We start from the raw sequence: 26392 nt of genomic DNA, 5'->3' as shown, positions 1-26392 counted from the left end.
CAGGTTCCTCTCCCCGTCATCTCCTGTCTGCTCAGGTCCCTCTCCCGGTCATCTCCTGTCTGCTCAGGTTCTTCTCCTGGTCATCTCCTGTCTGCTCAGGTTCCTCTCCCACTCATCTCCTGTCTGCTCAGGTTCCTTTCCTGGTCATCTCCTGTCTGCTCAGGTTCCTCTCCCACTTATCTCCTGTCTGCTTAGGTTAATCACCTGGTCATCTCCTGTCTGCTCAGGTTCATCACCTGGTCATCTCCTGTCTGCTCACGTTCCTTTCCCGGTCATCTCCTGTCTGCTCAGGTTCCTCTCCTGGTCATCTCCTGTCTGCTCAGGTTCCTCTCCCGCTCATCTCCTGTCTGCTCAGGTTCCTCTCCCGCTCATCTCCTGCCTGCTTGGGTTAATCACCTGGTCATCTCCTGTCTGCTCAGGTTCTTCTCCTGGTCATCTCCTGTCTGCTCAGGTACCTCTCCCGGTCATCTCCTGTCTGCTCAGGTTCCTCTCCCGGTCATCTCCAGTCTGCTCAGGTTCCTCTCCCGGTCATCTCCTGTCTGCTCAGGTTCTTTTCCCGGTTATCTCCTGTCTGCTCAGGTTCCTCTCCCAGTCATCTCCTGTCTGCTCAGGTTCCTCTCCCGCTCATTTCCTGTCTGCTCAGGTTCCTCTCCCGGTCATCTCCTGTCTGCTCAGGTTCCTCTCCCGGTCATCTCCTGTCTGCTCAGGTTCCTCTACTGTCTGCTCAGGTTCCTCTCCCGTTCATCTCCTGTCTGCTCAGGTTCCTCTCCCGGTCATCTCCTGTCTGCTCAGGTTCCTCTCCCGGTCATCTCCTGTCTGCTCAGGTTCCTCTCCCGGTCATCTCCTGTCTGCTCAGGTTCCTCTCCCGGTCATCTCCTGTCTGCTCAGGTTCCTCTCCCTGTCATCTCCTGTCTGCTCAGGTTCCTCTCCCGGTCATCTCCTGTCTGCTCAGGTTCCTCTCCCGGTCATCTCCTGTCTGCTCAGGTTCCTCTCCCGATCATCTCCTGTCTGCTCAGGTTCCTCTCCTGGTCATCTCCTGTCTGCTCAGGTTCCTGTCCCGATCATCTCCTGTCTGCTCAGGTTCCTCTCCCGGTCATCTCCTGTCTGCTCAGGCTCCTCTCCTGGTCATCTCCTGTCTGCTCAGGTTCCTCTCCTGTCTGCTCAGGTTCCTCTCCTGTATGCTCAGGTTCCTTTCCAAGTCATCTCCTGTCTGCTCAGGTTCCTCTCCCGGTCATCTCCTGTCTGCTCGGGTTCTTCTCCTGGTCATCACCTGTCTGCTCAGGTTCCAATCCCGCTCATCTCCAGCCTGCTCAGGTTCCTCTCCCGGTCATCTCCTGTCTGCTCAGGTTCTTCTCCTGGTCATCTCCTGTCTGCTCAGGTTCATCACCTGGTCATCTCCTGTCTGCTCAGGTTCCTCTCCCGGTCATCTCCTGTCTGCTTAGGTTCCTCTACCGGTCATCTCCTGTCTGCTCAGGTTCCTCTTCCGGTCATCTCCTGTCTGCTCAGGTTCCTCTCCCGATCATCTCCTGTCTGCTCAGGTTCCTCTCCTGGTTATCTCCTGTCTGCTCAGGCTCCTCTCCTGGTCATCTCCTGTCTGCTCAGGTTCCTCTCCTGTCTGCTCAGGTTCCTCTCCTGTCTGCTCAGGTTCCTCTCCTGTCTGCTCAGGTTCCTCTCCTGTCTGCTCAGGTTCCTCTCCCGGTCATCTCCATGTCTGCTCAGGTTCCTCTCCCGGTCATCTCCTGTCTGCTCAGGTTTCTCTTCAGGTCATCTCCTGTCTGTTTAGGTTCCTTTCCCAGTCATCCCCTGTCTGCTCAGGTTCCTTTCCCAGTCATCTCCTGTCTGCTCAGGTTCCTCTCCCGGTCATCTCCTGTCTGCTCAGGTTCTTCTCCTGGTCATCTCCTGTCTGCTCAGGTTCCTCTCCTGCTCTTCTTTTGTCTGCTTAGGTTAATCACCTGGTCATCTCCTGTCTGCTCAGGTTCCTCTCCCAGTCATCTCCTGTCTGCTCAGGTTCCTCTCCTGGTCATCTCCTGTCTGCTCAGGTTCCTCTCCTGTCTGCTCAGGTTCCTCTCCCGGTCATCTCCTGTCTGCTCAGGTTCCACTCCCAGTCATCTCCTGTCTGCTCAGGTTCCTCTCCAGGTCATCTCCTGTCTGCTCAGGTTCCTCTCCTGGTAATCTCCTGTCTGCTCAGGTTCCTCTCCCGGTCATCTCCTGTCTGCTCAGGCTCCTCTCCTGGTCATCTCCTGTCTGCTCAGGTTCCTCTCCTGTCTGATCAGGTTCCTCTCCTGTATGCTCCGGTTCCTTTCCAAGTCATCTCCTGTCTGCTCAGGTTCCTCACCCGGTCATCTCCTGTCTGCTCGGGTTCTTCTCCTGGTCATCACCTGTCTGCTCAGGTTCATCACCTGGTCATCTCCTGTCTGCTCAGGTTCCTCTCCCGGTCATCTCCTGTCTGCTCAGGTTCCTCTCCCAGTCATCTCCTGTCTGCTCGGGTTCTTCTCCTGGTCATCACCTGTCTGCTCAGGTTCCAATCCCGCTCATCTCCAGTCTGCTCAGGTTCCTCTCCCGGTCATCTCCTGTCTGCTCAGGTTCTTCTCCTGGTCATCTCCTGTCTGCTCAGGTTCATCACCTGGTCATCTCCTGTTTGCTCAGGTTCCTCTCCCGGTCATCTCCTGTCTGCTCAGGTTCCTCTTCCGGTCATCTCCTGTCTGCTCAGGTTCCTCTCCCGATCATCTCCTGTCTGCTCAGGTTCCTCTCCTGGTTATCTCCTGTCTGCTCAGGCTCCTCTCCTGGTCATCTCCTGTCTGCTCAGGTTCCTCTCCTGTCTGCTCAGGTTCCTCTCCTGTCTGCTCAGGTTCCTCTCCTGTCTGCTCAGGTTCCTCTCCCGGTCATCTCCATGTCTGCTCAGGTTCCTCTCCCGGTCATCTCCTGTCTGCTCAGGTTTCTCTTCAGGTCATCTGCTGTCTGTTTAGGTTCCTTTCCCAGTCATCCCCTGTCTGCTCAGGTTCCTTTCCCAGTCATCTTCTGTCTGCTCAGGTTCCTCTCCCGGTCATCTCCTGTCTGCTCAGGTTCTTCTCCTGGTCATCTCCTGTCTGCTCAGGTTCCACTCCCAGTCATCTCCTGTCTGCTAAGGTTCCTTTCCTGGTCATCTCCTGTCTGCTCAGGTTCCTCTCCTGGTCATCTCCTGTCTGCTCAGGTTCCTCTCCTGTCTGCTCAGGTTCCTCTCCTGGTCATCTCCTGTCTGCTCAGGTTCCTCCCCTGGTCATCTCCTGTCTGCTCAGGCTCCTCTCCTGGTCATCTCCTGTCTGCTCAGGTTCCTCTCCTGTCTGATCAGGTTCCTCTCCTGTATGCTCCGGTTCCTTTCCAAGTCATCTCCTGTCTGCTCAGGTTCCTCACCCGGTCATCTCCTGTCTGCTCGGGTTCTTCTCCTGGTCATCACCTGTCTGCTCAGGTTCATCACCTGGTCATCTCCTGTCTGCTCAGGTTCCTCTCCCGGTCATCTCCTGTCTGCTCAGGTTCCTCTCCCAGTCATCTCCTGTCTGCTCGGGTTCTTCTCCTGGTCATCACCTGTCTGCTCAGGTTCCAATCCCGCTCATCTCCAGTCTGCTCAGGTTCCTCTCCCGGTCATCTCCTGTCTGCTCAGGTTCTTCTCCTGGTCATCTCCTGTCTGCTCAGGTTCATCACCTGGTCATCTCCTGTTTGCTCAGGTTCCTCTCCCGGTCATCTCCTGTCTGCTCAGGTTCCTCTTCCGGTCATCTCCTGTCTGCTCAGGTTCCTCTCCCGATCATCTCCTGTCTGCTCAGGTTCCTCTCCTGGTTATCTCCTGTCTGCTCAGGCTCCTCTCCTGGTCATCTCCTGTCTGCTCAGGTTCCTCTCCTGTCTGCTCAGGTTCCTCTCCTGTCCGCTCAGGTTCCTCTCCTGTCTGCTCAGGTTCCTCTCCCGGTCATCTCCATGTCTGCTCAGGTTCCTCTCCCGGTCATCTCCTGTCTGCTCAGGTTTCTCTTCAGGTCATCTGCTGTCTGTTTAGGTTCCTTTCCCAGTCATCCCCTGTCTGCTCAGGTTCCTTTCCCAGTCATCTTCTGTCTGCTCAGGTTCCTCTCCCGGTCATCTCCTGTCTGCTCAGGTTCTTCTCCTGGTCATCTCCTGTCTGCTCAGGTTCCACTCCCAGTCATCTCCTGTCTGCTAAGGTTCCTTTCCTGGTCATCTCCTGTCTGCTCAGGTTCCTCTCCTGGTCATCTCCTGTCTGCTCAGGTTCCTCTCCTGTCTGCTCAGGTTCCTCTCCTGGTCATCTCCTGTCTGCTCAGGTTCCTCCCCTGGTCATCTCCTGTCTGCTCAGGTTCTTCTCCTGCTCATCTCCTGTCTGCTCAGGTTCCTCTCCTGGTGATCTCCTGTCTGCTCAGGTTCCTCTCCTGTCTGCTCAGGTTCCTCTCCCGGTCATCTCCTGTCTGCTCAGGTTCCTCTCCTGGTCATCTCCTGTCTGCTCAGGTTCCTCTCCTGGTCATCTCCTGTCTGCTCAGGTTCCTCTCCTGGTCATCTCCTGTCTGCTCAGGTTCCTCATCCGGTCATCTCCTGTCTGCTCAGGTTCCTCTCCCGCTCATCTCCTGTCTGCTTAGGTTAATCACCTGGTCATCTCCTGTCTGCTCAGGTTCATCACCTGGTCATCTCCTGTCTGCTCAGGTTCCTCTCCCGCTCATCTCCTGTCTGCTCAGGTTCCTCTCCCGGTCATCTCCTGTCTGCTCAGGTTCCTCTCCTCGTTATCTCCTGTCTGCTCAGGTTCCTCATCCAGTCATCACCTGTCTGCTCAGGTTCCTCTCCCGGTCATCTCCTGTCTGCTCAGGTTCCTCTCCCGGTCATCTCCTGTCTGCTTAGGTTCCTCTCCCGGTCATCTCCTGTCTGCTCAGGTTCCTCTCCCGGTCATCTCCTGTTTGCTTAGGTTCCTCTCCTGTCTGCTCAGGTTCCTCTCACGGTTATCTCCTGTCTGCTCAGGTTCCTCTCCTGGTCATCTCCTGTCTGCTTAAGTTCCTCTCCCGCTCATCTCCTGTCTGCTCAGGTTCCTCTCCCGGTCATCTCCTGTCTGCTCAGGTTCCTCTCCCGGTCATATCCTGTCTGCTCAGGTTCCTCTTCCGGTCATCTCCTGTCTGCTCAGGTTCCTCTCCCGCTCATCTCCTGTCTGCTCAGGTTCCTCTCCCGCTCATCTCCTGTCTGCTCAGGTTCCTCTCCCGCTCATCTCCTGTCTGCTCAGGTTCCTCTCCCGGTCATCTCCTGTCTGCTCAGGTTCCTCTCCCGGTCATCTCCTGTCTGCTCAGGTTCCTCTCCCGGTCATCTCCTGTCTGCTCAGGTTCCTCTCCCGGTCATCTCCTGTCTGCTCAGGTTCCTCTCCCGGTCATCTCCTGTCTGCTCAGGTTCCTCTTCCGGTCATCTCCTGTCTGCTCAGGTTCCTCTCCCGGTCATCTCCTGTCTGCTCAGGTTCCTCTCCCGGTCATCTCCTGTCTGCTTAGGTTCCTCTCCTGTCTGCTCAGGTTCCTCTCACGGTTATCTCCTGTCTGCTCAGGTTCCTCTCCTGGTCATCTCCTGTCTGCTTAGGTTCCACTCCCTCTCATCTCCTGTCTGCTCAGGTTCCTCTCCCGGTCATCTCCTGTCTGCTCAGGTTCCTCTCCCGGTCATCTCCTGTCTGCTCAGGTTCCTCTCCCGGTCATCTCCTGTCTGCTCAGGTTCCTCTACCGGTCCTCTCCTGTCTGCTCAGGTTCCTCTCCAGGTCATCTCCTGTCTGCTCAGGTTCCTCTCCTGGTCATCTCCTGTCTGCTCAGGTTCCTCTCCTGGTTATCTCCTGTCTGCTCAGGTTCCTCATCCGGTCATCTCCTGTCTGCTCAGGTTCCTCTCCCGCTCATCTCCTGTCTGCTTAGGTTAATCACCTGGTCATCTCCTGTCTGCTCAGGTTCATCACCTGGTTATCTCCTGTCTGCTTAGGTTCCTCTCCTGTCTGCTCAGGTTCCTCTCCTGGTCATCTCCTGTCTGCTTAGGTTCCTCTCCCGCTCATCTCCTGTCTGCTCAGGTTCCTCTCCCGGTCATCTCCTGTCTGCTCAGGTTCCTCTCCCGGTCATCTCCTGTCTGCTCAGGTTCCTCTCCCGGTCATCTCCTGTCTGCTCAGGTTCCTCTCCTGGTCATCTCCTGTCTGCTCAGGTTCCTCTCCCTGTCATCTCCTGTCTGCTCAGGTTCCTCTCCCGGTCATCTCCTGTCTGCTCAGGTTCCTCTCCCGGTCATCTCCTGTCTGCTCAGGTTCCTCTCCCGGTCATCTCCTGTCTGCTCAGGTTCCTCTCCTGTCTGCTCAGGTTCCTCTCCTGTCTGCTCAGGTTCCTCTCCTGGTCATCTCCTGTCTGCTCAGGTTCCTCTCCTGGTCATCTCCTGTCTGCTCAGGTTCCTCTCCCGGTCATCTCCTGTCTGCTCAGGTTCCTTTCCCAGTCATCTCCTGTCTGCTCAGGTTCTTCTCCTGGTTATCTCCTGTCTGCTCAGGTTCCTCTCCCGCTCATCTCCTGTCTGCTCAGGTTCCTCTCCCGGTCATCTCCTGTCTGCTCAGGTTCTTCTCCTGGTCATATCCTGTCTGCTCAGGTTCATCACCTGGTCATCTCCTGTCTGCTCAGGTTCCTCTCCCGCTCATCTCCTGTCTGCTCAGGTTCCTCTCCCGCTCATCTCCTGTCCGCTCATCTCCTGTCCGCTCAGGTTCCTCTCCCGGTCATCTCCTGTCTGCTCAGGTTTCTCTCCTGGTCATCTCCCGTCTGCTCAGGTTCCTCTCCCGCTCATCTCCTGTCTGCTCAGGTTCCTCTCCCGGTCATATCCTGTCTGCTCAGGTTCCTCTCCCGCTCATCTCCTGTCTGCTCAGGTTCCTCTCCCGCTCATCTCCTGTCTGCTCAGGTTCCTCTCCCGGTCATCTCCTGTCTGCTCAGGCTCCTCTCCCGCTCATCTCCTGTCTGCTCAGGTTCCTCTCCTCAGATCTTTGCCAGAGATTTCATGGAGATCATCCCTCTCCCCCCTCTGAGCTTCCTCGCATGAACCAGGGAACAGGCTGCACAGAATCACATCACTATGGTGACCCCTTACGGAGCCCAGGAATGAATGTGTTCCATGTAAACTCTGTTGGTATTTACGATGAGATGTCAGCAAGTTGTGAACATACAGAAGCCAGTACTTCATCTATCGAGCCCGGGGTGGCAGTAGGTTAGACATTAGGGGGACATTTATTGTGCACCAGCGTATGATGAAGTCCCCGCCTCTTTGGCAGTTGCCAGATACATCAGCCTGGGAGCTCCCAGCTCAGCACATCTCGCACCGGCCCCCAGTCTTCTGCCGCCCATGCCCTCTTCACACGAGAAGACTGACATCACAAGTCCTGATAAATGATCTATAAATAAAGATGAGGGGTCCGGGCATTTACCCCCAGTAGCCATTGCTCGTAGCGAGGGGCATTTCGCATATATGTCCGGTCTGCTCGGCCAAACGTAAACGTCACGTCTGCTCATCCCCACGACTTGTCCTATTATACGTCTACTACGAAGGAAACCGTCCTGACCCCAGACATTTGTCCAATATCTATAGAGCTGAGGTGCAGGAGGCTCTGGGCGGACAGCCGAGAGCTGGACAGAACCAGAACCAGGAGCGATCATCTGCAGGAAATGTCCATAACCATCACACCATATCCCTGTCACCTCCTCTGGTCACTTACCTCTTCTCTCCTCAGTGCAGGACACTCTCACACACGTCCTGCTGCTCACTATCCACTAGTCATGTGATCCTGGGAGTGTGATGTCACTGTAGGGGCGGAGCCTCCTGCTCACTATCCACTAGTCATGTGACCCTGGGAGTGTGATGTCACTGAGGGGGCGGGGCCTCCTGTTTCCATCCACTAGTCATGTGACATTTTATGTGTGAATGGGTGGGGTGTAGCTAGGAAGCAGCAGCAGTGTCTTTGTCACCTCCTCATCCTCATAGACTGTAAGCTCTTGTGTCACCTCCTCATCCTCATAGACTGTAAGCTCTTGTGTCACCTCCTCATCCTCATAGACTGTAAGCTCTTGTGTCACCCCCTCATCCTCATAGACTGTAAGCTCTTGTGTCACCCCCTCATCCTCATAGACTGTAATCTCTTGTGCCCCCCCTCATCCTCATAGACTGTAAGCTCTTGTGTCCCCCTCATCCTCATAGACTGTAAGCTCTTGTGTCACCCCCTCATCCTCATAGACTGTAAGCTCTTGTGTCCTCCTCATCCTCATGGACTGTAAGCTCTTGTGTCCCCCCTCATCCTCATAGACTGTAAGCTCTTGTGTTACCCCCTCATCCTCATAGACTGTAAGCTCTTGTGTCAGCCCCTCATCCTCATAGATTGTAAGCTCTTGTGTCCTCCTCATCCTCATGGACTGTAAGCTCTTGTGTCCCCCCTCATCCTCATAGACTGTAAGCTCTTGTGTCACCCCCTCATCCTCATAGACTGTAAGCTCTTATGTCTCCCCCTCATCCTCATAGACTGTAAGCTCGTGTGTTACCCCCTCATCCTCATAGACTGTAAGCTCTTGTGTCAGCCCCTCATCCTCATAGAATAGATTGTAAGCTCTTGTGTCCTCATCATCCTCATGGACTGTAAGCTCTTGTGTCAACCCCTCATCCTCATAGACTGTAAGCTCTTGTGTCACCCCCTCATCCTCATAGACTGTAAGCTGTTGTGTCTCCCCTTCATCCTCATAGACTGTAAGCTCTTGTGTCACCCCCTCATCCTCATAGACTGTAAGCTCTTGTGTCTCCCCCTCATCCTCATAGACTGTAAGCTCTTGTGTCACCCCCTCATCCTCATAGACTGTAAGCTCTTGTGTCCCCCCCTCATCCTCATAGACTGTAAGCTCTTGTATCACCTCCTCATCCTCATAGACTGTAAGCTCTTGTGTCCTCCCCTCATCCTCATAGACTGTAAACTCCTGTGTCACCCCCTCATCCTCATAGACTGTAAGCTCCTGTGTCACCCCCTCATCCTCATAGACTGTAAGCTCTTGTATCACCCCCTCATAGACTGTAAGCTCTTGTGTCCTCCCCTCATCCCCATAGACTGTAAGCTCTTGTGTCCCCCCTCATCCTCATAGACTGTAAGCTCTTGTGTCACCCCCTCATCCTCATAGACTGTAAACTCCTGTGTCACCCCCTCATCCTCATAGACTGTAAGCTCTTGTGTCACCTCCTCATCCTCATAGACTGTAAGCTCTTGTGTCACCCCCTCATCCTCATAGACTGTAAGCTCTTGTGTCACCCCCTCATCCTCATAGACTGTAAGCTCTTGTGTCACCCCCTCCTCATAGACTGTAAGCTTTTGTGTCCCCCCTCATCCTCATAGACTGTAAGCTCTTGTGTCCCCCCCTCATCCTCATAGACTGTAAGCTCTTGTGTCCCCCTCATCCTCATAGACTGTAAGCTCTTGTGTCACCCCTCATCCTCATAGACTGTAAGCTCTTGTGTCACCCCCTCATCCTCATAGACTGTAAGCTCTTGTGTCACCCCCTCATCCTCATAGACTGTAAGCTCTTGTGTCACCCGCTCATCCTCATAGACTGTAAGCTCTTGTGAATAGGGGCATCACTGTTTGTCCCCTTTTAGTAGTAAAGCGTTACAGAATATGATGGCTCTATATAAATAAAGATTATTATGTGTCTGACCCTTTGGCCTCTCACCTACACCCGGACCCTAGGAGATCACACAATACAGCAGCCTCCTCCCCCCCCCCGCACTGTCCTCCCTACACCACCTCACGCTGTATACACCCTGCCAGAGGCCCCGCCCCTACACTGATGTCACAGTGTCACATGACTGCTGCATAGTGAGCCCCACCCCTTCAGTGACATCACACTCCCAGGGTCACATGACTGGTGGATAGTGAGCAGGAGACGTGTGTGAGATAGAGGTAAGTGATCAGAGGAGGGACTACAACACCCATCAGGCTGTGACAGGTTGTATAAATGACAGAAGAAGAAGGAAGTTCTGCATGTCCTTCCATAAGTCAGAGTGTTATTATTTCCTGTGTGCAGAGACGTCTGCGGCTTCTCCTCTGCAGGACATTGCACCTCCTGCTGTCAGGATTTATCACTCTGTGTCTCAGATCCTTCCCTGGGATCAGCCGGAGGGGACAAGGTCCGATCACGTGATGTGTCCGGAAATAACCTCATCCCCAGTGACAGCAGGACACGAGTTACCAAAGTATCAGCATAAAACATTCATAGCAAAAAACACAATGACTGGAGGACAGAGAAAGATGACACGTAAATGTCCTGCAGGTCCCAGCAGTCACCAGCCACAGGACCTCGGCCCCGGCCACAGGACCTCGGCCCCGGCCACGGGATCTCAGCACCGGCCACGGGACCTCAGCCCCGGCCACAGGAACTCAGCCCCGCCCACAGGACCTCAGCCCCGGCCACAGGACCTCAGCCCCGGCCACAGGATCTCAGCACCAGCCACAGGACCTCAGCCCCTGACACATGACCTCAGCACCGGCCACAGGACCTCAGCCCCGGCCACAGGAGCTCAGCACCGGCCACAGGATCTCAGCCCCGGCCACAGGACCTCAGCCCCGGCCACAGGATCTCAGCCCCAGCCACAGGATCTCACCCCTGGCCACAGGACCTCAGCCCCGGCCTCAGGACCTCAGCCCCGGCCACAGGATCTCAGCCCCAGCCACAGGATCTCAGCCCCGGCCACAGGACCTCAGCCCCGGCCTCAGGACCTCAGCCCAGGCCACAGGACCTCAGCTACAGGACCTCAGCCCCGGCCACAGGACCTCAGCCACAGGACCTTGCTGGTCTCTCACACGGCTCTGCTGGGATCTGCTCCGCTCCTCTTCCAGTCTCTTCCACAGTTCTGTGACGGTTACAGGTTTCTTGGCCAGAACTTTGTCACCAGGGATTTTCCGGAGGTTTTCCATGGATTTAGATCAGGAATTTGGGCTGAGGCCATTTCATTGTTACAAGGAACTGCTTAACCTGTTTTGCTGTGTGACGGGGGGTGGGAAGGAGCCAGGTGTTCTGATACTTGTAGTCACTCTGCCGTGTCATCCCATGAGAGGTCCAAGTCCTGCTGCAGAAACCTTTCCCCAAACCCTGACACTTCCTCCACCTCCTGTCACTGACTTCTTCTTATAAACTTTCTATCATGACTGAAGTGACCTCTGACCCTTTTCCTCTGCCCACACAACCTGCTCCTCCGCAGAGGTGAGTTTCGCCTTTTGATTCCTTCTCCTAATGAGAGGTTTGGTCACCGCAGAGTCGGCTTTCAGTCCAAATGCTCTTAAAGGTTCAGCCACTTTATGGCCTGACAGATCCGTACACTGCTCAGCGCTGAATCTGTCAGTTCCAGCTGCAGTGATGAAACGATTACCCATGGAGATTCTCCGCATTATCCCGTCCTCCCTTACATTTGTCTTTCGGGGTTGACCAGACTTCCCAGGGTTTGTGATGTTGTAAAGATACAATATTCTAGAAATCACTTGGACTTGGAACCACCAACTTCTCTTACTATGACGGATAGTGACCCCTGTGGCCTCATCTGGAAAACCTGCTGCCCGAGGAGTCAGTGACTTTGGAACGGCACAAGATTTATAGATCTCCAGTGTGTAATCCATCAGACACCTCCCTGTATGGAGAGGACTCATTCACTACCCCTTAGTAGTCAATCCTCCGTGATGTTCCAGGATGTTTTTTGCAGCAGTTATCAATGACAGATCATATTCTTCTCTATCACAGAAACCTCACTGATGGAGGACAGAGAGCAGATGGCGGCCAGGATCCTGGAGCTCACCCTGGAGATGATCTCCTTGATAACCGGAGAGGTGAGAGTCTCCCAGGACACGGCTCTTATCTCTAGGAATAACAGCGGGAAATGACTGGAGAGGTGAAGGATTCTTAGGATCTATGTAGTGATCAGTGTCTCCCCATACACAGGATTACACAGTAGTGAAGAAGTCGTCTGGTGAGTGTGTGACCCCCCGTGTGTCAGGAGGATGGACCCAGAGCCCCATCACCGAGCCTCCACCTCATTCACTGATACATGAGCAGAAGATCCTAGAACTTACCTCCAGGATCACTGAGCTGCTGAGCGGAGAGGTGAGTGCTGCCGGGAATGCTGGGACATTGTACAATAACACAAGGGAGGGGTCTGGGTGATGACTGTGTCATTGTGGGTGTCAGGTTCCTATAAGGTGTCAGGACGTCACTGTCTATTTCTCCATGGAGGAGTGGGAGTATATAGAAGGACACAAGGACCAGTACAAGGACATCATGATGGAGGACCACCAGCCCCTCACATCACCAGGTAAGAGGAGACCTTCCTGATTATAGAGGACAGAGCAGGTGTGAGGTCACCTCCTCCATCATCTCATCATCACATATAGTTTCTACGGTTGAAAAAAGACACTTGTCCATCAAGTTCAACCAAGGAAGGGAAGGGATTGGATGAGGAAGGGATTTAGGGGAAACAATTCTATATAACATAACCATCAATGGTATTTAGGTGTAAAAAGGCATCTAGACCCTTCTTGAAGCTCTCCGCTGTCCCTGCTGTGACCAGCGCCTGAGGCAGGCTATTCCACAGATTGACCGTTCTCATAGTAAAAAAGCCCTGTCGCCTCCGGTGATTAAACCTTGATTTCTCCAAACGGAGACAGTGCCCCCTCGTCTTCTGATTTGATCTAATCTGAAACAACTTACCACCATATTTTTTGTATGGACCATTCATATATTTAAATAAATTAATCATGTCCCCTCGTAGTCGTCTCTTTTCCAGACTAAATAAATCTAGTTGTTTTAATCTTTCCTCATAACTGAGACCCTCCATACCCCTTATCATTTTTGTGGCTCTACGTTGAACCCTCTCCAGCTCCAGGGCCTCCTTTTTATGGACCGGTGCCCAGAACTGGACAGCATATTCCAGGTGTGGCCGAACCAGTGCCTTGTATAGTGGTAATATTACATCCCTATCACGAGAGTCCATACCACTTTTGATACATGACAAGATCCTACTGGCTTTAGAGGCAGCTGATTGACATTGCATATAGACAATGTATCAGTCACTGTGTATATTTCCTATAGATGGATCCAGTCAGAGAAATCCACCAGAGAGATGTCCCAGTCCTGGAGATTCCCGAGATATTACACAGGAACCAGAGAGATGTCCCAGTCCTGGAGATTCCCGAGATATTACACAGGAACCAGAGAGATGTCCCAGTCCTGGAGATTCCCGGGATATTACACAGGATCCAGAGAGATGTCCCAGTCCTGGAGATTCCCGGGATATTACACAGGATCCAGAGAGATGTCCCAGTCCTGGAGATTCCCGGGATATTACACAGGATCCAGAGAGATGTCCCAGTCCTGGAGATTCCCGAGATATTACACAGGATCCAGAGAGATGTCCCAGTCCTGGAGATTCCCGGGATATTAAAGAGGAACCGGAGAGATGTCCCAGTCCTGGAGATTCCCGGGATATTACACAGGATCCAGAGAGATGTCCCAGTCCTGGAGATTCCCGGGATATTAAAGAGGAACCGGAGAGATGTCCCAGTCCTGGAGATTCCCGAGATATTACACAGGATCCAGAGAGATGTCCCAGTCCTCTATATCTTCATATTGTTAAATTGGAACCGGAGGAGAACGTCCCACTGGATCATCAGGTAGGTGGAGCTGAGATTCCTGTAAATCCTTGACGATCTACTTGACAATTAGTATTCAGGTTGGACAGGTGGAGTTGCGCAGTGTAGATGTAAATAACAGCACAATGTCAGGCAGCTGCTGCTAAGGCTAATATAATAATCCAATGTATTGTCTTGAAGCACAAGTTATGAACATATTCCTTCTGGGTACCGGTGTAGTTTAGATTACACAGATGTTGAGGTACAATATTTGGATGAATGATGACTCTGAAGTCACTGGAGAAGATCGTGCTCATATTAACACACATTGAATCCTGTAATATTTGTGATGTTGACTCGATGTAAGAGAATCTCTGGAGACATTTCCTTGTTTTCTCAGGTCCTTCATGTTGGATCTTTCCAGGAAAGTTGTGGTGGAAGGAGGAGCGGAGAGGAAATCCCCTCATCAGTGACAGAGGAGGGTAAGAGCCTTTCATGTATCTTGTGGGTTATTCTTCCCTTATACATTGCAGGGAGAGGTCACATCCAGGGGAGGAGATGGAGATGACATAGACACCGGCTCATCTGTCTCTGGTCTCCTCCTCAGATCAGTCGCATATTGGGGGTTATTTATCATTAGGCTCCTTGGGGCAGTTCTATCTTTGTCTTTGGAGCTCCTCTGCCCATCAGGTTCATTAAAGTGTCTTTGGCCTTTTAATAAATGTTTTTTTGGTCTATTTTCTGCCTTTGATTTTTTTTCAAAATGTCCCAAAATGCATAGTCAGTGACTTTGAGACTTTTTATGAGACTTTTTGCAAAAGTCTCCAGTCCTGGCTCTGGCTTTGCCCGATGCTGCACTCGCAGTAGTTCTATGGTTACACCAGATTAATAAAGAGGTGAAATATCCCAGTGAGACGTTTTAGTAGTGAAAAAAAGTCTCAAAAAAACTGAATGCGACTACTTTGAGACTTTACAAAAAAAGCCCAAGAAACCCAATGAAAAATAACCCCCATTGTGTCCGTATCCACCAGACAGAGCTACATGTGTGAATGTGAGAGTGAATGAGGCCACTTACATCCATGTGCCTGCTCAAAGGCTCAGAAGCCCCATGTGGAAGGTAGGTACCTGACCTGACGTCTACGAGTCGGTGTTGTCCTTTATAGCCTAACATCGAGCGGGGGGATTGGCATTTACCAGAAAACGCTCTTCAGAGATGAGAGAAAGTTCACACGGAGCACATGACTCCATACAGAAGGCGATTAAAGCCCAACTACCTATCGGTTTCACTGATGGTCGATGTGTAGCACTTACCTTTGCTTTTCTTTATCTAGTAAATGGATCTGTTGTTAGTGAATAATGAAACGGCAGACGAAGAGTTTAAGAAAGCCCGAGGAGCTAGGATAGATCTCCCACCCCGCTCTCGCCAAGCCCCACCTCCTAGCTCATTGGCTGGGAGAAGCAGGTCCTGTTACAGGTCCTATTACACCCGGCAGTGCCGAGAGGTGACGTCAGTCTTGTGCTCCTCCGGCTAATTTACTATTTTTTTTGTATTTGTGCCGTTTCTTTATCGACGGAGAACAGTTCATAAAAAATTACATCCACCAAAAAGTTCCTAACATCGACCATTACTGGAGCTGATGGTAGGTGTGCTTTGAGGGACACTAAACCCCCCAGGATAAGTTGATGTGTAATGTGTGTTACTCCGGGCCGGTTCTGTCACTAAACCCTGACAAAGCATTGGAGGAGGGCGAGCGCCATATCTGTGTCTGTGTCTGGATTTTTATGCTTCGAATGAGCTTTGGACCACGTTGTCCGCGCTGGGTACGGATGCGATACCCCAAAGCTAGGATACGGGTCGTTGTCCATAACTTTTAGCCGGTGGGCCACTCCCAGACTGTCCTCTCTCCCGTTTCTTTCTGCCCTCGAATAGAGCTGATATGGAGATCTGATTAGAGGTCTGAGAGATCTTCTGGTTTCCGTAGCGTAGAGGAAGGGAAGATGCTTCTATATCTGGGGTGTGAGCAGCTATTTCCACACGTTATGGAGATTATCATGAGATTTGGCCGCGATTTTGGCCTGTCCATTAATTGGGATCAGCCCCTAGAAACGCTTTATACATAGAGAGACATCGGGGCAGATTTACTTACCCGGTCCAGTTGCGATCCCGCGGTGCTTTCTCTGATGAGGATTCGGGTTCTGCCGAGATTCACTAAGGTCGTACGGCCGATATCCTGCAGGTGTCGCTGCTGCGCAAAGGTCTGCCGGAGTTCACCATCTTCGTCCCGGTGCATGTGAGTGCTTGATCTTTTTAAATTCCGTCCCCCCCCCCCCCCCATTTCTGTCGCGTGAAAGCCGGCGCCGATGCCACACAATCCGATTGCATGCACCAAAATCCCGGGGAAATTCAGCGCAAATTGGAAATATTCGGGAAACCCAACGAAAGTGCGGCATTTGGACCGTTAGTAAATAAACCCCATTGGGTCAGGTCCAAATAAAGTTGACCTTTAAAGGAAATTTACCATCGGGAAACTACTTTCTGAAGAAGTTCCCGATGCAGATTTCCCCTCCCTGCAGCAGCTGCATCCCGTTTTTTTCCTAATCCTGGGACTGGCACATCTACGTCTCAAAGGAATTTTAATGCCTTGTGTGAACTTTTATACATAAAAATTTTATTTTTTGTGTTTTTTTGTGTTTTTTTGGTAAAAACTTTCATTCTTTTTTCAGTTAAAGTCGGTACAAGAGGCGCCCATGGACATGTCATTGTATCTCCTTGTTCTGTAGGAGAAGATAATCCAGCACGAAAAACCGGCACAAAAACCACTGGAGATACAGCGGACAAAATCTATACGTGTGCCGAATGTGGGAAATGTTTTGTTAAGAGACCTTGTTTTGTTAAACATCAGAAAATTCACACAGGGGTGAAGCCATTTTCATGTTTGGAATGTGGGAAGTGTTTTTTCAAAAATGCGCATCTTCAGAGACATCAGAGAAGCCACACAGGGGAGAAGCCACTTTCATGTTCGGAATGTGGGAAATGTTTTTCCGTCAAATATAATCTCGAGGCCCACCGGAGAACTCACACAGGGGAGAAGCCCTTTTCTTGCTTGGAATGTGGGAAATGTTTTTCGGTGAAATATAATCTTGAGGCTCACCAGAAAACTCACACAGGGGAGAAGCCATTTTTGTGTACGGAATGTGGGAAATGTTTTGCCAAAAAAGCCCATCTTCAGAGACATCAGAGAACTCACACAGGGGAGAAGCCATTTTCATGTCCGGAGTGTGGGAAATGCTTTTCACAAAAATACGATCTTCAGAAACATCAAAAAATTCACACGGGGAAGAAACCATTTCCATGTTTAGAATGCGGGAAATGTTTTTCCCAAAAATATGATCTTCAGAAACATCGTAAAATCCACACGGGGGAGAAGCCATTCTCATGTTCAGAGTGTGGGAAATGTTTTTTGTCTAAAGCTCATCTTCTTATACATCAGAGAACTCACACGGGGGAGAAGCCATATTCATGTGCAGATTGTGGGAAATGTTTTTCCAAGAAAATTGTTCTTCACGCACACGAAAGAAATTCCCACAGGAGACCAAAACATTTGTATACCGTGAGTATGGAGAAGCCATCTTCAGATGCGTCAGAGTATTCCGGGGAGAAGCCGTTTACAAGTTCAGAATGTGATCAAATATTTTATCCATAAATCAGATCTAATCAAACTACTGATACAGGGAGAAGATATTTGCATGTTCAGAAGGTGGAAAATATTTTAGTACTAGAAGAACCGTGAACACCAACGTATTAAGGGCGGGGTCATCTGGTGCGGTTCTGATGCGATCAAACCAATAATTAATCAAAAACTGAATGTTTTCTCTCCGTTGTGGTTTTATAAACAGGGAAAGTAAATTAATGTTCAAATTTTTGGGATTGTTTTTATTGTTTCACACATTTGAGGAAATATGAAAGACAGGTGAGGTCCGACAAGGTCCAGATACAAGCCGGAGTCAGATTCATCAATCAGAATAACGGAATAATCTATAGGTGGGGGGGCGGAGTCATAAAAGAAGGAAGTTGGGATACGGCAGAAGAATCGCATCAGAGAAACCACCTAGAACTGCTTAGATGTCTTTCAGCAGGGTCGGCTCCAGATTGCAGTAGGCCCCTGGGCGACAGAGCCTCAGTGGGCCCCTTTGCAGTGAACTCACGTTGCAGCATTAAAAATTCAGGAACTAAAACAGTCTCCCGTTCCCTAAAATATTTCATAGTTTTTCATCACAAAGAGGTAATTTTATATAAAGCCCCCCCTCACCTTCTATGGATTCATTAGATACAGACCCCTCACCCCTATGGATTCCTTATGTAAAGCCTTATGTGGGCCCCCCCAGCAGCGTTGGGCCCTGGCACTTGCCCTGGTATGACCAGTGCTGTCGCCGGCCCTGTCAGCCAGTAACACTTAACCTACCCCATTGACCCTTAAATATTAAGAGATGCAGTTCCCCCTCAAGATACAGAGGGGCACAAGTGCCAGAGCATATGGACATCAGCAGAATATTGGGAAGTGGTGTGCGGACAGTGCCCACACCTATCTACATTTATGGCTGCAGTAATACCTACAATATACCCTGCACCCACGGCCATCGACACCCACCACCCATGACTTGTTCCAAAAATACTCTGGCCCAAATGCGACTGCAGGGGTAATACAGGAATGGCGAGGAAGAAGGACGACTGGGTGGAGAATATTTGATACTATGGAAGAAATATATAACAGAAAATGAAAATAAATCCGTTTTGCTGTGTAATTTGGGGGCATTGGGTGAGATTGCCGGGTGTCATGTATGTGAGCTCTGAGCTTAGTGGTGAGAAGACCTCTCAGATATGCGAAATATGGAGATTCCCTGTTTCCTATACAATAAGACATCCCCCGAAAGTAAGACCTAGTACCTAGTGTTCAGGCTTAGAAATATAAGGCCTCCCCTGAAAATAAGACCTAGTGGCCGCCATTGCAGCAGCTCCCCCTGCGCCATACATTAGTATTAGGAAATCTTTTAGATGCGGCAGAAGGTTGTGACATGGAGAAGAATTCATGGAAGTAAATCACCGGCTGTTCTGCTGCAAATGTGATCCCAGCAGCCACCAGGATAAGAAGGGTCATTTATGGGAAGGGCTTTTACTAAACATCAGAGACCGGGGCCAATGATTCTCATAGAAATGGAGTCACAAGAAATACAGCAGGAAATTCAGAATTTAGAGAGTCATAAGGAGGTTAGAGAAGGAGAATGTTTGTCCAACGATAAATGTAAATTCATGTTCATGGAAAAATAAGACATCCCCTAAAAATAAGACCTAGAGCCTCTTTAGGAGCAAAAATTAATATAAGACACTGGGGCAGATTTATCAAGCAGTCTGAAAGTCAGAATATTTCCAATTGCCCATGGCAGCCAATCACAGCTCATCTTTCATTTCACCAGTGCTCATGAATATTTTAAAGGGGAGCTGTGATTGGTGGCCATGGGCAATTGGAAATATTCTGAATTTCAGACACTTGATAAATCTGCCCCACTGTCTTATTTTCGGGGAAACGGGGTATGTATAATTTGTGTACAACAGATGATAGATCCTGCAGAAAAAGCGTCCACTTACCTGACTCTGTCCATTATGAGGAAAATATGTACAAACCAAAAAAAACCTAAAAAGGTTGGGGGGAGCCCTAAGGCCCACAAAGGGCAGGAGGCAAAGCCCCTACCCAGCGATGACGAAAAAAACACTAGATCAAGGTCTCAAAGAAAAGACTTGAAATAGCAATGCAATAAGGACCACTAATAGTTTCAGCTCCTGCTTCCACTACTAGCGGGGACCAAATGGCACCAGGTGGATGGCAGGTGGGGCTTTTATAGCCTAGAGTAGCCCCGCCCACTGCTGTAGCCCCGCTCACTGCATTATGACATCACAATTGGCTGGAATCCTGTGACATTCCATGCACCCACCACTATCCAGGTATGTACACACTGTAGTTATGTAAATGGTGGACAATGTTTGGAGGTGACAACAGGAAGTGCAGCCATATTGGGGGTTTCTGGGGATTATTCACTATCGCGCCATCTACACTCTAGTAGGTCCGTACAAATCCTGTCTATGAATCCATACAATATTCCATAAACTATAGATGGATGGATGTATTTTCCATGCACAGGTGTATTCAAGAATCTGTAGATTTATAAAGTAGGTTTGGAATGTAATAAAATATGTCATAAAAACAGAATAAAGAGATAATTATTAATGATCAGGGGACGTATTTACAGAATTGGGGTAAAATAATCTGTCATTTCCATTGGCTGGGAGCTCCCAGGTAGTTACAGAGTTTTTACGGTATAAAAAAGACAAATGTCCATCAAGTTCAACCAAGGAAGGGAAGGGATTGGATGAGGAAGGGATTGGATGAGGAAGGGATTGGAAGGGAAGGGAAGGGATTGGATGAGGAAGGGATTGGATGAGGAAGGGATTGGATGAGGAAGGGATTGGATGAGGAAGGGATTGGGGGGAAACAATTCTATATAACAGAACCATCAATGTTATTTAAATGTAAATAACACCTACCCGGTCCTCTGTTTTAAACAATTTTTGGGACTGCCACATACAGGCACTCAATCTATTTCATTTTTCTGGAGGGCCACCTACCTGCTCCTCTGGTTTGAAAACTTTTTTGGACTGCCACATACAGGCACTCAATCTATTTCATTTTTCTGGAGGGCCACCTACCTGCTCCTCTGGTTTGAAAACTTTTTTGGACTGCCACATACAGGCACTATCCAAATTAAATTGTCTCCATAGCAGCCTCCACACGTTGTCTCCATTGCTACCTCCAAAAGTCGTCCATATAGCTGCCTCCATACATCGTCCCCTTATCAAACGAGGTGTGTCAGGCAGAAATTTGGGTTGTTTTCATGGATTCCACATCAAAGTTGTTAACTTTGTCGCCACCCTGCTGTGTTATCCACAAAATATACTGCCAAACTTTTACCATTTACGAATATTATTTCAGCGCTTCTTGCGCATCTATTTACATTCCCCTCACCCGCCATATCCCAAACTTATAAGAACGCTACTACACTTAACTTGGTGGAGGCTGGGACCGAGTCTGACCCTGGGGCTGGTCATATACTGCCGACGCCGAGGATTGCGGGGCCTACCTCGGTCCAGGTCTGAAAGGCCTACTATACCTCCTCCTCCTCCCACCCCTCCTCCACCTCCTCCTCCTCCGAATTACCATCCGTGGGCATGGCGCCATCAGTCGGTAGCTCTAGGCACAGCAGCAGTGCCGTCGCTAAGCGACAGCAGGCGGTGCTCAAACTGCTGAGCCTAGGCGATAAAAGGCACACCGCCCAAGAGCTATTACAGGGCATTCCACATCAAACTTGTTAACTTTGTCGCCACACTGCTGTGTAATCCACAAAATATACTGGCAAACTTTTATCATTTACCGATATTATTTCAGCGCTTCTTGCGCATCTGTTTACATTCCCCTCACCCGCCATATCCCAAACTTATAAGAATGCTACTACACTTGATCTTATACAAAAGGTTCTTAGAAGTGCTGTTTGGGGAGTAGCCTAGAGAGTTAAGGCTTGGCAGTTACTCCCAGTCATAGCCTTGAAGCACTAAGAGTCTTCCATTTCAGAACAGGGTGGAGTGGTGTATGTGATCTTCAATTGAAAGTACTGTTACTTTCTTTATTTTATCTGAAGCCCATTTTCTATGGATTTTCCTTGTTTTGAAGGGAGAGGTGAGATTTTCTCCAATCCACCTTACGATGCAGCCATGGTGGAAGACATGACTGCAGGGCAGCTTGGCTATAGTCTCTTCTGCTATTAAGTCTTCCATACGTATTATGCAGGATGAGTTGACGTTATCAGTTGCGGTTTAGCTCATCATCTACAGATGTTCCAGTCTTCCAGCAGGCCCTCTCTAGCATTGTGGGTTCTGGGGTCACTGCGTTGTGGTAATACCACTGGTGGTTGGGCCTACGTCCTCCTGCCTAGCTGGCTCACTTGGCACAGATGACACTGCAGAACCTGGTGCTGCAGATGATATGGCTACACTTGGCCCTGTTGATGACTCAGGCTCTTGTGGTGCTGGTGCCTCAATCTCTGGTGGTGATGGTGCCTTAGATTCTGATGGCCCTAGCGCTGCTTCAGATGCTGGTGGTGCTTGTGTATCCGGCTCTGGTGGTGCTGGTGCCTCAGAATCTAGACGGCGTAGAGAGCGGATGGGTACTCTATCCACTTGGCGTTTGTGACACGCTGACTCAGGGTGTGAACGGCGTGGAGAGTGGCTGTGTGGTTGGTGCCTGCACCTTGTTAACTCAGACTCTGGGCAGCTTAGAGAGCGGCTGTGTGGTTGCCCTCTACGGTGCTGTGGTGGGCGGCCTTCCGATCTTTAAGTCGTACGATGTCATATGCTGTTAGGAGCGGATGGTGCTGGAACTGCTGATGATATTGCCGCATTGCATCAGTATTGCTTCAGCTGCTCAACGGAGTGCAGAACGGCTGCACCCTGTGTTTGGTCGGTGGCTGCGGCGGTGCAGCCGGTGGTCTGTGCGCTGCCGCTGGCAGATGCTGCCTAGACGAGTGGAGACGTCGTCTCGGGCTGCAGAAGAAGCGTCCACTTACCTGACTCTGCCATCCGGGATCGCTGGTCTATTATGAGCCACGCAAGCTTTTGCAGGCTCTTGGTCAAAGCAAAAGATGTACAAAATACGCAGAAAACCTTAAAAGGTTGTAGGAGCCCTAATACTCTGGCTTAGCAGTCGCAGAGGTCCGGCGCAGAGGCAGTGATGTTTCTGGATGGGTTCTGTTTGAGGTTTAGGACCTTGCGATGTGCAGATGTATTGTCAGAACCGTTCAGTGTGAATTGTGCCTCTGGAGTCTGGACACACCCGATGACTATGGTCCAGCAGTTAATGAGTTACCTGGTCTTTGCTGGACTGATGCAGCTGATTTCAGCTCCAATCAGCACTAGTCCTATCAGCTTCTTGTCTGTCTCTCCTGCTTTACTTATAAGGCTGCCAGTGGCTCAATTGCGTGCTGGCTATTGTCTAGTTCTTACCTGGATATCCCAGCTCCCCATATTTCCCTGTGACCTCTTTGTACCTTCTGTTATCGTTGCCGAACCTTTGCCTGACTTTGACTACCGTTTTTGCCTACTGAATTTGTACTGCGATTCTTCTGGTTTTGATTCTGGCTTGTCGACTACCCCTTATTGTGTTGTCTGTCTTGTCCAGTTACGTGTGTCACTTACATAGTATAGGGACCGCCACCGAGGTTGTCCGCAGTTGCTAGAGCTGTCTTGAGGCAAGTAGGTAGGGACAGTGGGAGGGGGTTCAGCCTCAGGGCTCACTGTCTGGTTGTCTTTCCCCCACCCTACTGACAGAATAGCCAGCCCAAAATATACTGTCGCTGTCATGGACAGCAGAACTACGTTGACAAATATTGTGGAACAGATGCAGCAAATCAACACCATGGTGCAGGAACTAGCTGTTCGGCTTCATGAGCAGGAGACGGCCCCACGTCAGTTTACCATGGCTTCCCCAGCACCACCTGAGCCACCTGTACAACTCCCAGATAAGTTCAGTGGGGATAGAAAGAGATTCTGTGCCTTTCGGGAGGGGTGTAAATTGTTTTTTAGATTGCGCCCCCGCTCTTCTGGGGATGAGGTCCAGAAGGTGGGCATAGTTATGTCTCTACTCCAGGGGTCACCACAGGAATGGGCTTTTTCGTTACCTCCTAGTTCTCCTGAGTTGCAGACGGTGGATGGGTTTTTTCAGGCCCTAGGGCTACTGTATGATGACCCGGATAGTGCAGCTAATGCTGAACGTCACTTGACAGGTCTGAGGCAGGGTAGGCGTCCTGTGGAGGAATATTGCTCAGAGTTTAGGCAGTGGAGTGGCCCCTCCACTTGGAATGACTCGGCACTCCGATTTCAGTTTCGTGTCGGACTGAATGATCGGTTGAAGGATCTGTTGGTAGCTTATCCCACTCCTAGTTCACTTGAGGATAGCATGACATTAGCTATCCGAGTTGACAGACGCTTAAGAGACAGGCTAAAGGAGAGAGGTACGTCAGACGCTTTTAGACCTTCACCTATTCGTGTTACCAACCCTAGTCCTTCCCCTCCTGCTATACCCCCATCAGAGGAACCTATGCAAGTGGATTCTACTGATGCCAAGACCAGACGTGCATATCGTGTGTTGAACAACTTATGTTTCTACTGTGGGAAAGCAGGACATCGAGTCCGGCAATGTCCATCCCTTCCTGGACCACCGCCGGAAAACTTCTACGCCTGAGTGACTATCGAGGGGGTCACTCAGGCGAACAGGTAACCTTCACCAATAAGAATAAGTTATTATTGCCTATTTCATTGTCTTTGGGAGGGAGAAACATCTCTGGTTATGCTCAGATTGACTCGGGGTCTTCTGCTAATTTTGTTAACCCTATGTTCTTTTCCGGTCTAGAGGTGTGTCCCCTTCTGCTCCAATCTCCTGTTAATGTCACAGGAGCAGACTCAGCCCCCTTTGCTCAGGGGGATATACGTTACATCACTCCCTGCCTTGAGGTTAAGGTGGGGGCAGTTCATGTGGAACGTATGAAGTTTTTGTGTCTGCATAACCTGTCGTCTGATGTGATCTTAGGTTTGCCTTGGTTGGAGAAGCACAATCCTGTTTTTAATTGGGCAAACCGGGAACTGGTGAAATGGGGGACTGAATGTGACTCCCATTGTGAGGTGGTTTCTTTTGCTGAGTGCTCTTCCATGGAAGAGGATATTCCGAGTTTTTTGTCCGATTATGCGGATGTATTTGATGAAAAAACTGTGGACGGATTGCCGCCACACAGATCATACGACTGTGCCATTGAATTAATTCCCGGCGCCAAGTTTCCTCGAGGTCGTATTTTTAACTTGTCTTGTCCGGAAAGGGAGGCTATGCGGGAGTATATTAAGGAAAGTCTCCAGAAGGGTCACATTCGCCCATCTTCATCCCCATTGGGAGCAGGGTTCTTTTTTGTGGGAAAGAAGGATGGGGGATTACGACCCTGTATAGATTATCGACAACTTAACAGAATCACTGTTAAGAATCAACACCCTCTACCCCTGATTCCTGACTTATTTAACCAAATTGTGGGGGCCAAATGGTTTTCCAAGATAGACTTGCGAGGGGCTTACAATTTGATTAGAATCAGAGAGGGTGATGAATGGAAGACCGCTTTCAATACACCAGAGGGTCATTTTGAATATCTAGTGATGCCTTTCGGTCTATGTAATGCCCCGGCGGTCTTTCAACATTTTGTGAATGATATATTTCGTCAGCATCTAGGTCGTTTTCTTGTGGTCTACTTAGATGACATTTTGATTTTTTCTCCCGACTGGGCTTCACACATAAAACATGTTCGTGTAGTGATGGAACTGCTTAGACAAAACAGTCTGTTTGCTAAGTTGTCTAAATGTCAGTTTGGTATCCAGGAGGTCTCTTTTTTAGGTTACTACATCACCCCTAATTCCTTCCGTATGGATCCCCTTAAGGTGGTGGCCATCGAAAAGTGGGAACGTCCCAATAATTTGAAGGCCTTACAAAGATTTCTGGGGTTCGCTAATTATTATAGGAAATTTATTAAGGGGTTTTCTGTTATAGCCAAACCACTTACTGATCTCACCAGGAAGGGGGCAGATCTTGTCAACTGGTCTCATGAGGCTATCCGAGCTTTTGACAAGCTCCGTAAGTGTTTTTCAGAGGCCCCAGTATTGACTCAACCTAATTTTGAACGTCCATTTATTGTGGAGGTGGACGCATCAGAGGTAGGGGTAGGAGCGGTGTTGTCCCAAGGATCGGACACTCTTACTAACCTGCGACCTATTGCGTTCTTCTCAAAGAAGTTCTCTCAAGCTGAATGTAACTATGATATCGGTAATAGAGAACTATTGGCCATCAAGTTGGCATTTGATGAATGGAGGCATTTCCTTGAAGGTGCCAAACATAAGGTGGTGGTACTCACTGATCATAAGAATCTGGTTTACCTAGACAATGCTAAACGTCTCTCGCCACGTCAAGCCCGATGGGCTTTGTTTTTTACCAGATTCGATTTTGAAGTCACTTACCGACCTGGTTCCCGTAATATCAAGGCTGACGCCTTGTCTCGTAGCTTTGATATAGAAAGTTCCCCCAGGACTCAATCTGATACTGTTTTAAGACCCGGGGTAGTAGTGTCTATTTTGCAACCTGACTTGGTGACCCTGATTGCAGAATCTCAGGGTCAAGCACCTCATAACACTCCAGACTCTTTGTTGTATGTACCGCCTAACCTTCGACTCCGAGTTCTTGAAGAGATTCATAGTTCAGTTTTGTCTGGTCATCCAGGTGTGGCAGGTACTAAGTATCTGCTCTCTCGCCATTACTGGTGGCCATCTTGGGCTCGAGATGTCAAGGCTTTTGTCGAAGCTTGTGAGGTTTGTGCTAGGTCCAAGGTCCCTCGTAGACCACCCGAGGGTCTGTTACATCCTCTACCGGTTCTTACGAGACCTTGGACGCATCTTTCTATGGATTTTATTACCGACTTGCCACTATCTAAGGGTAAGACAGTCATTTGGGTAGTGGTGGATAGATTTTCTAAGATGTGTCATCTCATCCCACTACGCAAACTGCCTAACGCTCGCACACTCGCCACACTTTTTATTAATCATATTCTACGTCTTCATGGGGT

General features: G+C 49.9%; 3 protein-coding genes across 12 annotated transcripts in view; 1 reads left to right on the top strand and 2 right to left on the bottom strand.

Moving 5' to 3' along the window:
* LOC140119826 (uncharacterized) overlaps positions 1-7776 on the bottom strand; it is a 32048-nt gene extending 24272 nt beyond the window's left edge. The window contains exon 1 of the mRNA XM_072139235.1: positions 7712-7776. The gene's annotated coding sequence lies outside the window, so the exon portion shown is untranslated. The remainder of the gene's footprint in view (positions 1-7711) is intronic.
* Positions 1-26392, bottom strand: part of LOC140119786 (uncharacterized) — a 299698-nt gene that overhangs the window by 81588 nt on the left and 191718 nt on the right. The gene's annotated exons all lie outside the window — the stretch shown is intronic.
* On the top strand, positions 12596-17565 carry LOC140119818 (uncharacterized). Its single transcript, XM_072139224.1, has 3 exons — positions 12596-13684; positions 14043-14124; positions 16367-17565. Exons 1-3 carry the CDS (start codon positions 13073-13075, stop codon positions 17344-17346), a joined length of 1674 nt encoding a protein of 557 aa, XP_071995325.1. The 5' UTR covers positions 12596-13072; the 3' UTR covers positions 17347-17565.

Source organism: Engystomops pustulosus, chromosome 2 (assembly GCF_040894005.1).
Source record: "Engystomops pustulosus chromosome 2, aEngPut4.maternal, whole genome shotgun sequence".
Classification (NCBI taxonomy): domain Eukaryota; kingdom Metazoa; phylum Chordata; class Amphibia; order Anura; family Leptodactylidae; genus Engystomops; species Engystomops pustulosus.
The sequence above is the reverse complement of the archived record's forward strand: the minus strand, read 5'-3'. Positions and strand labels throughout refer to the sequence as shown.

Bases quoted from the DNA above. Each gene is read 5' to 3' on its own strand.
- LOC140119818 (XM_072139224.1), top strand. From the start codon at position 13,073: ATGTATCAGTCACTGTGTATATTTCCTATAGATGGATCCAGTCAGAGA. The intron at 13,685-14,042 runs GTAGGTGGAGCT...TTGTTTTCTCAG, and splicing joins ACGTCCCACTGGATCATCAG to GTCCTTCATGTTGGATCTTT. The intron at 14,125-16,366 runs GTAAGAGCCTTT...TTCTTTTTTCAG, and splicing joins CTCATCAGTGACAGAGGAGG to TTAAAGTCGGTACAAGAGGC.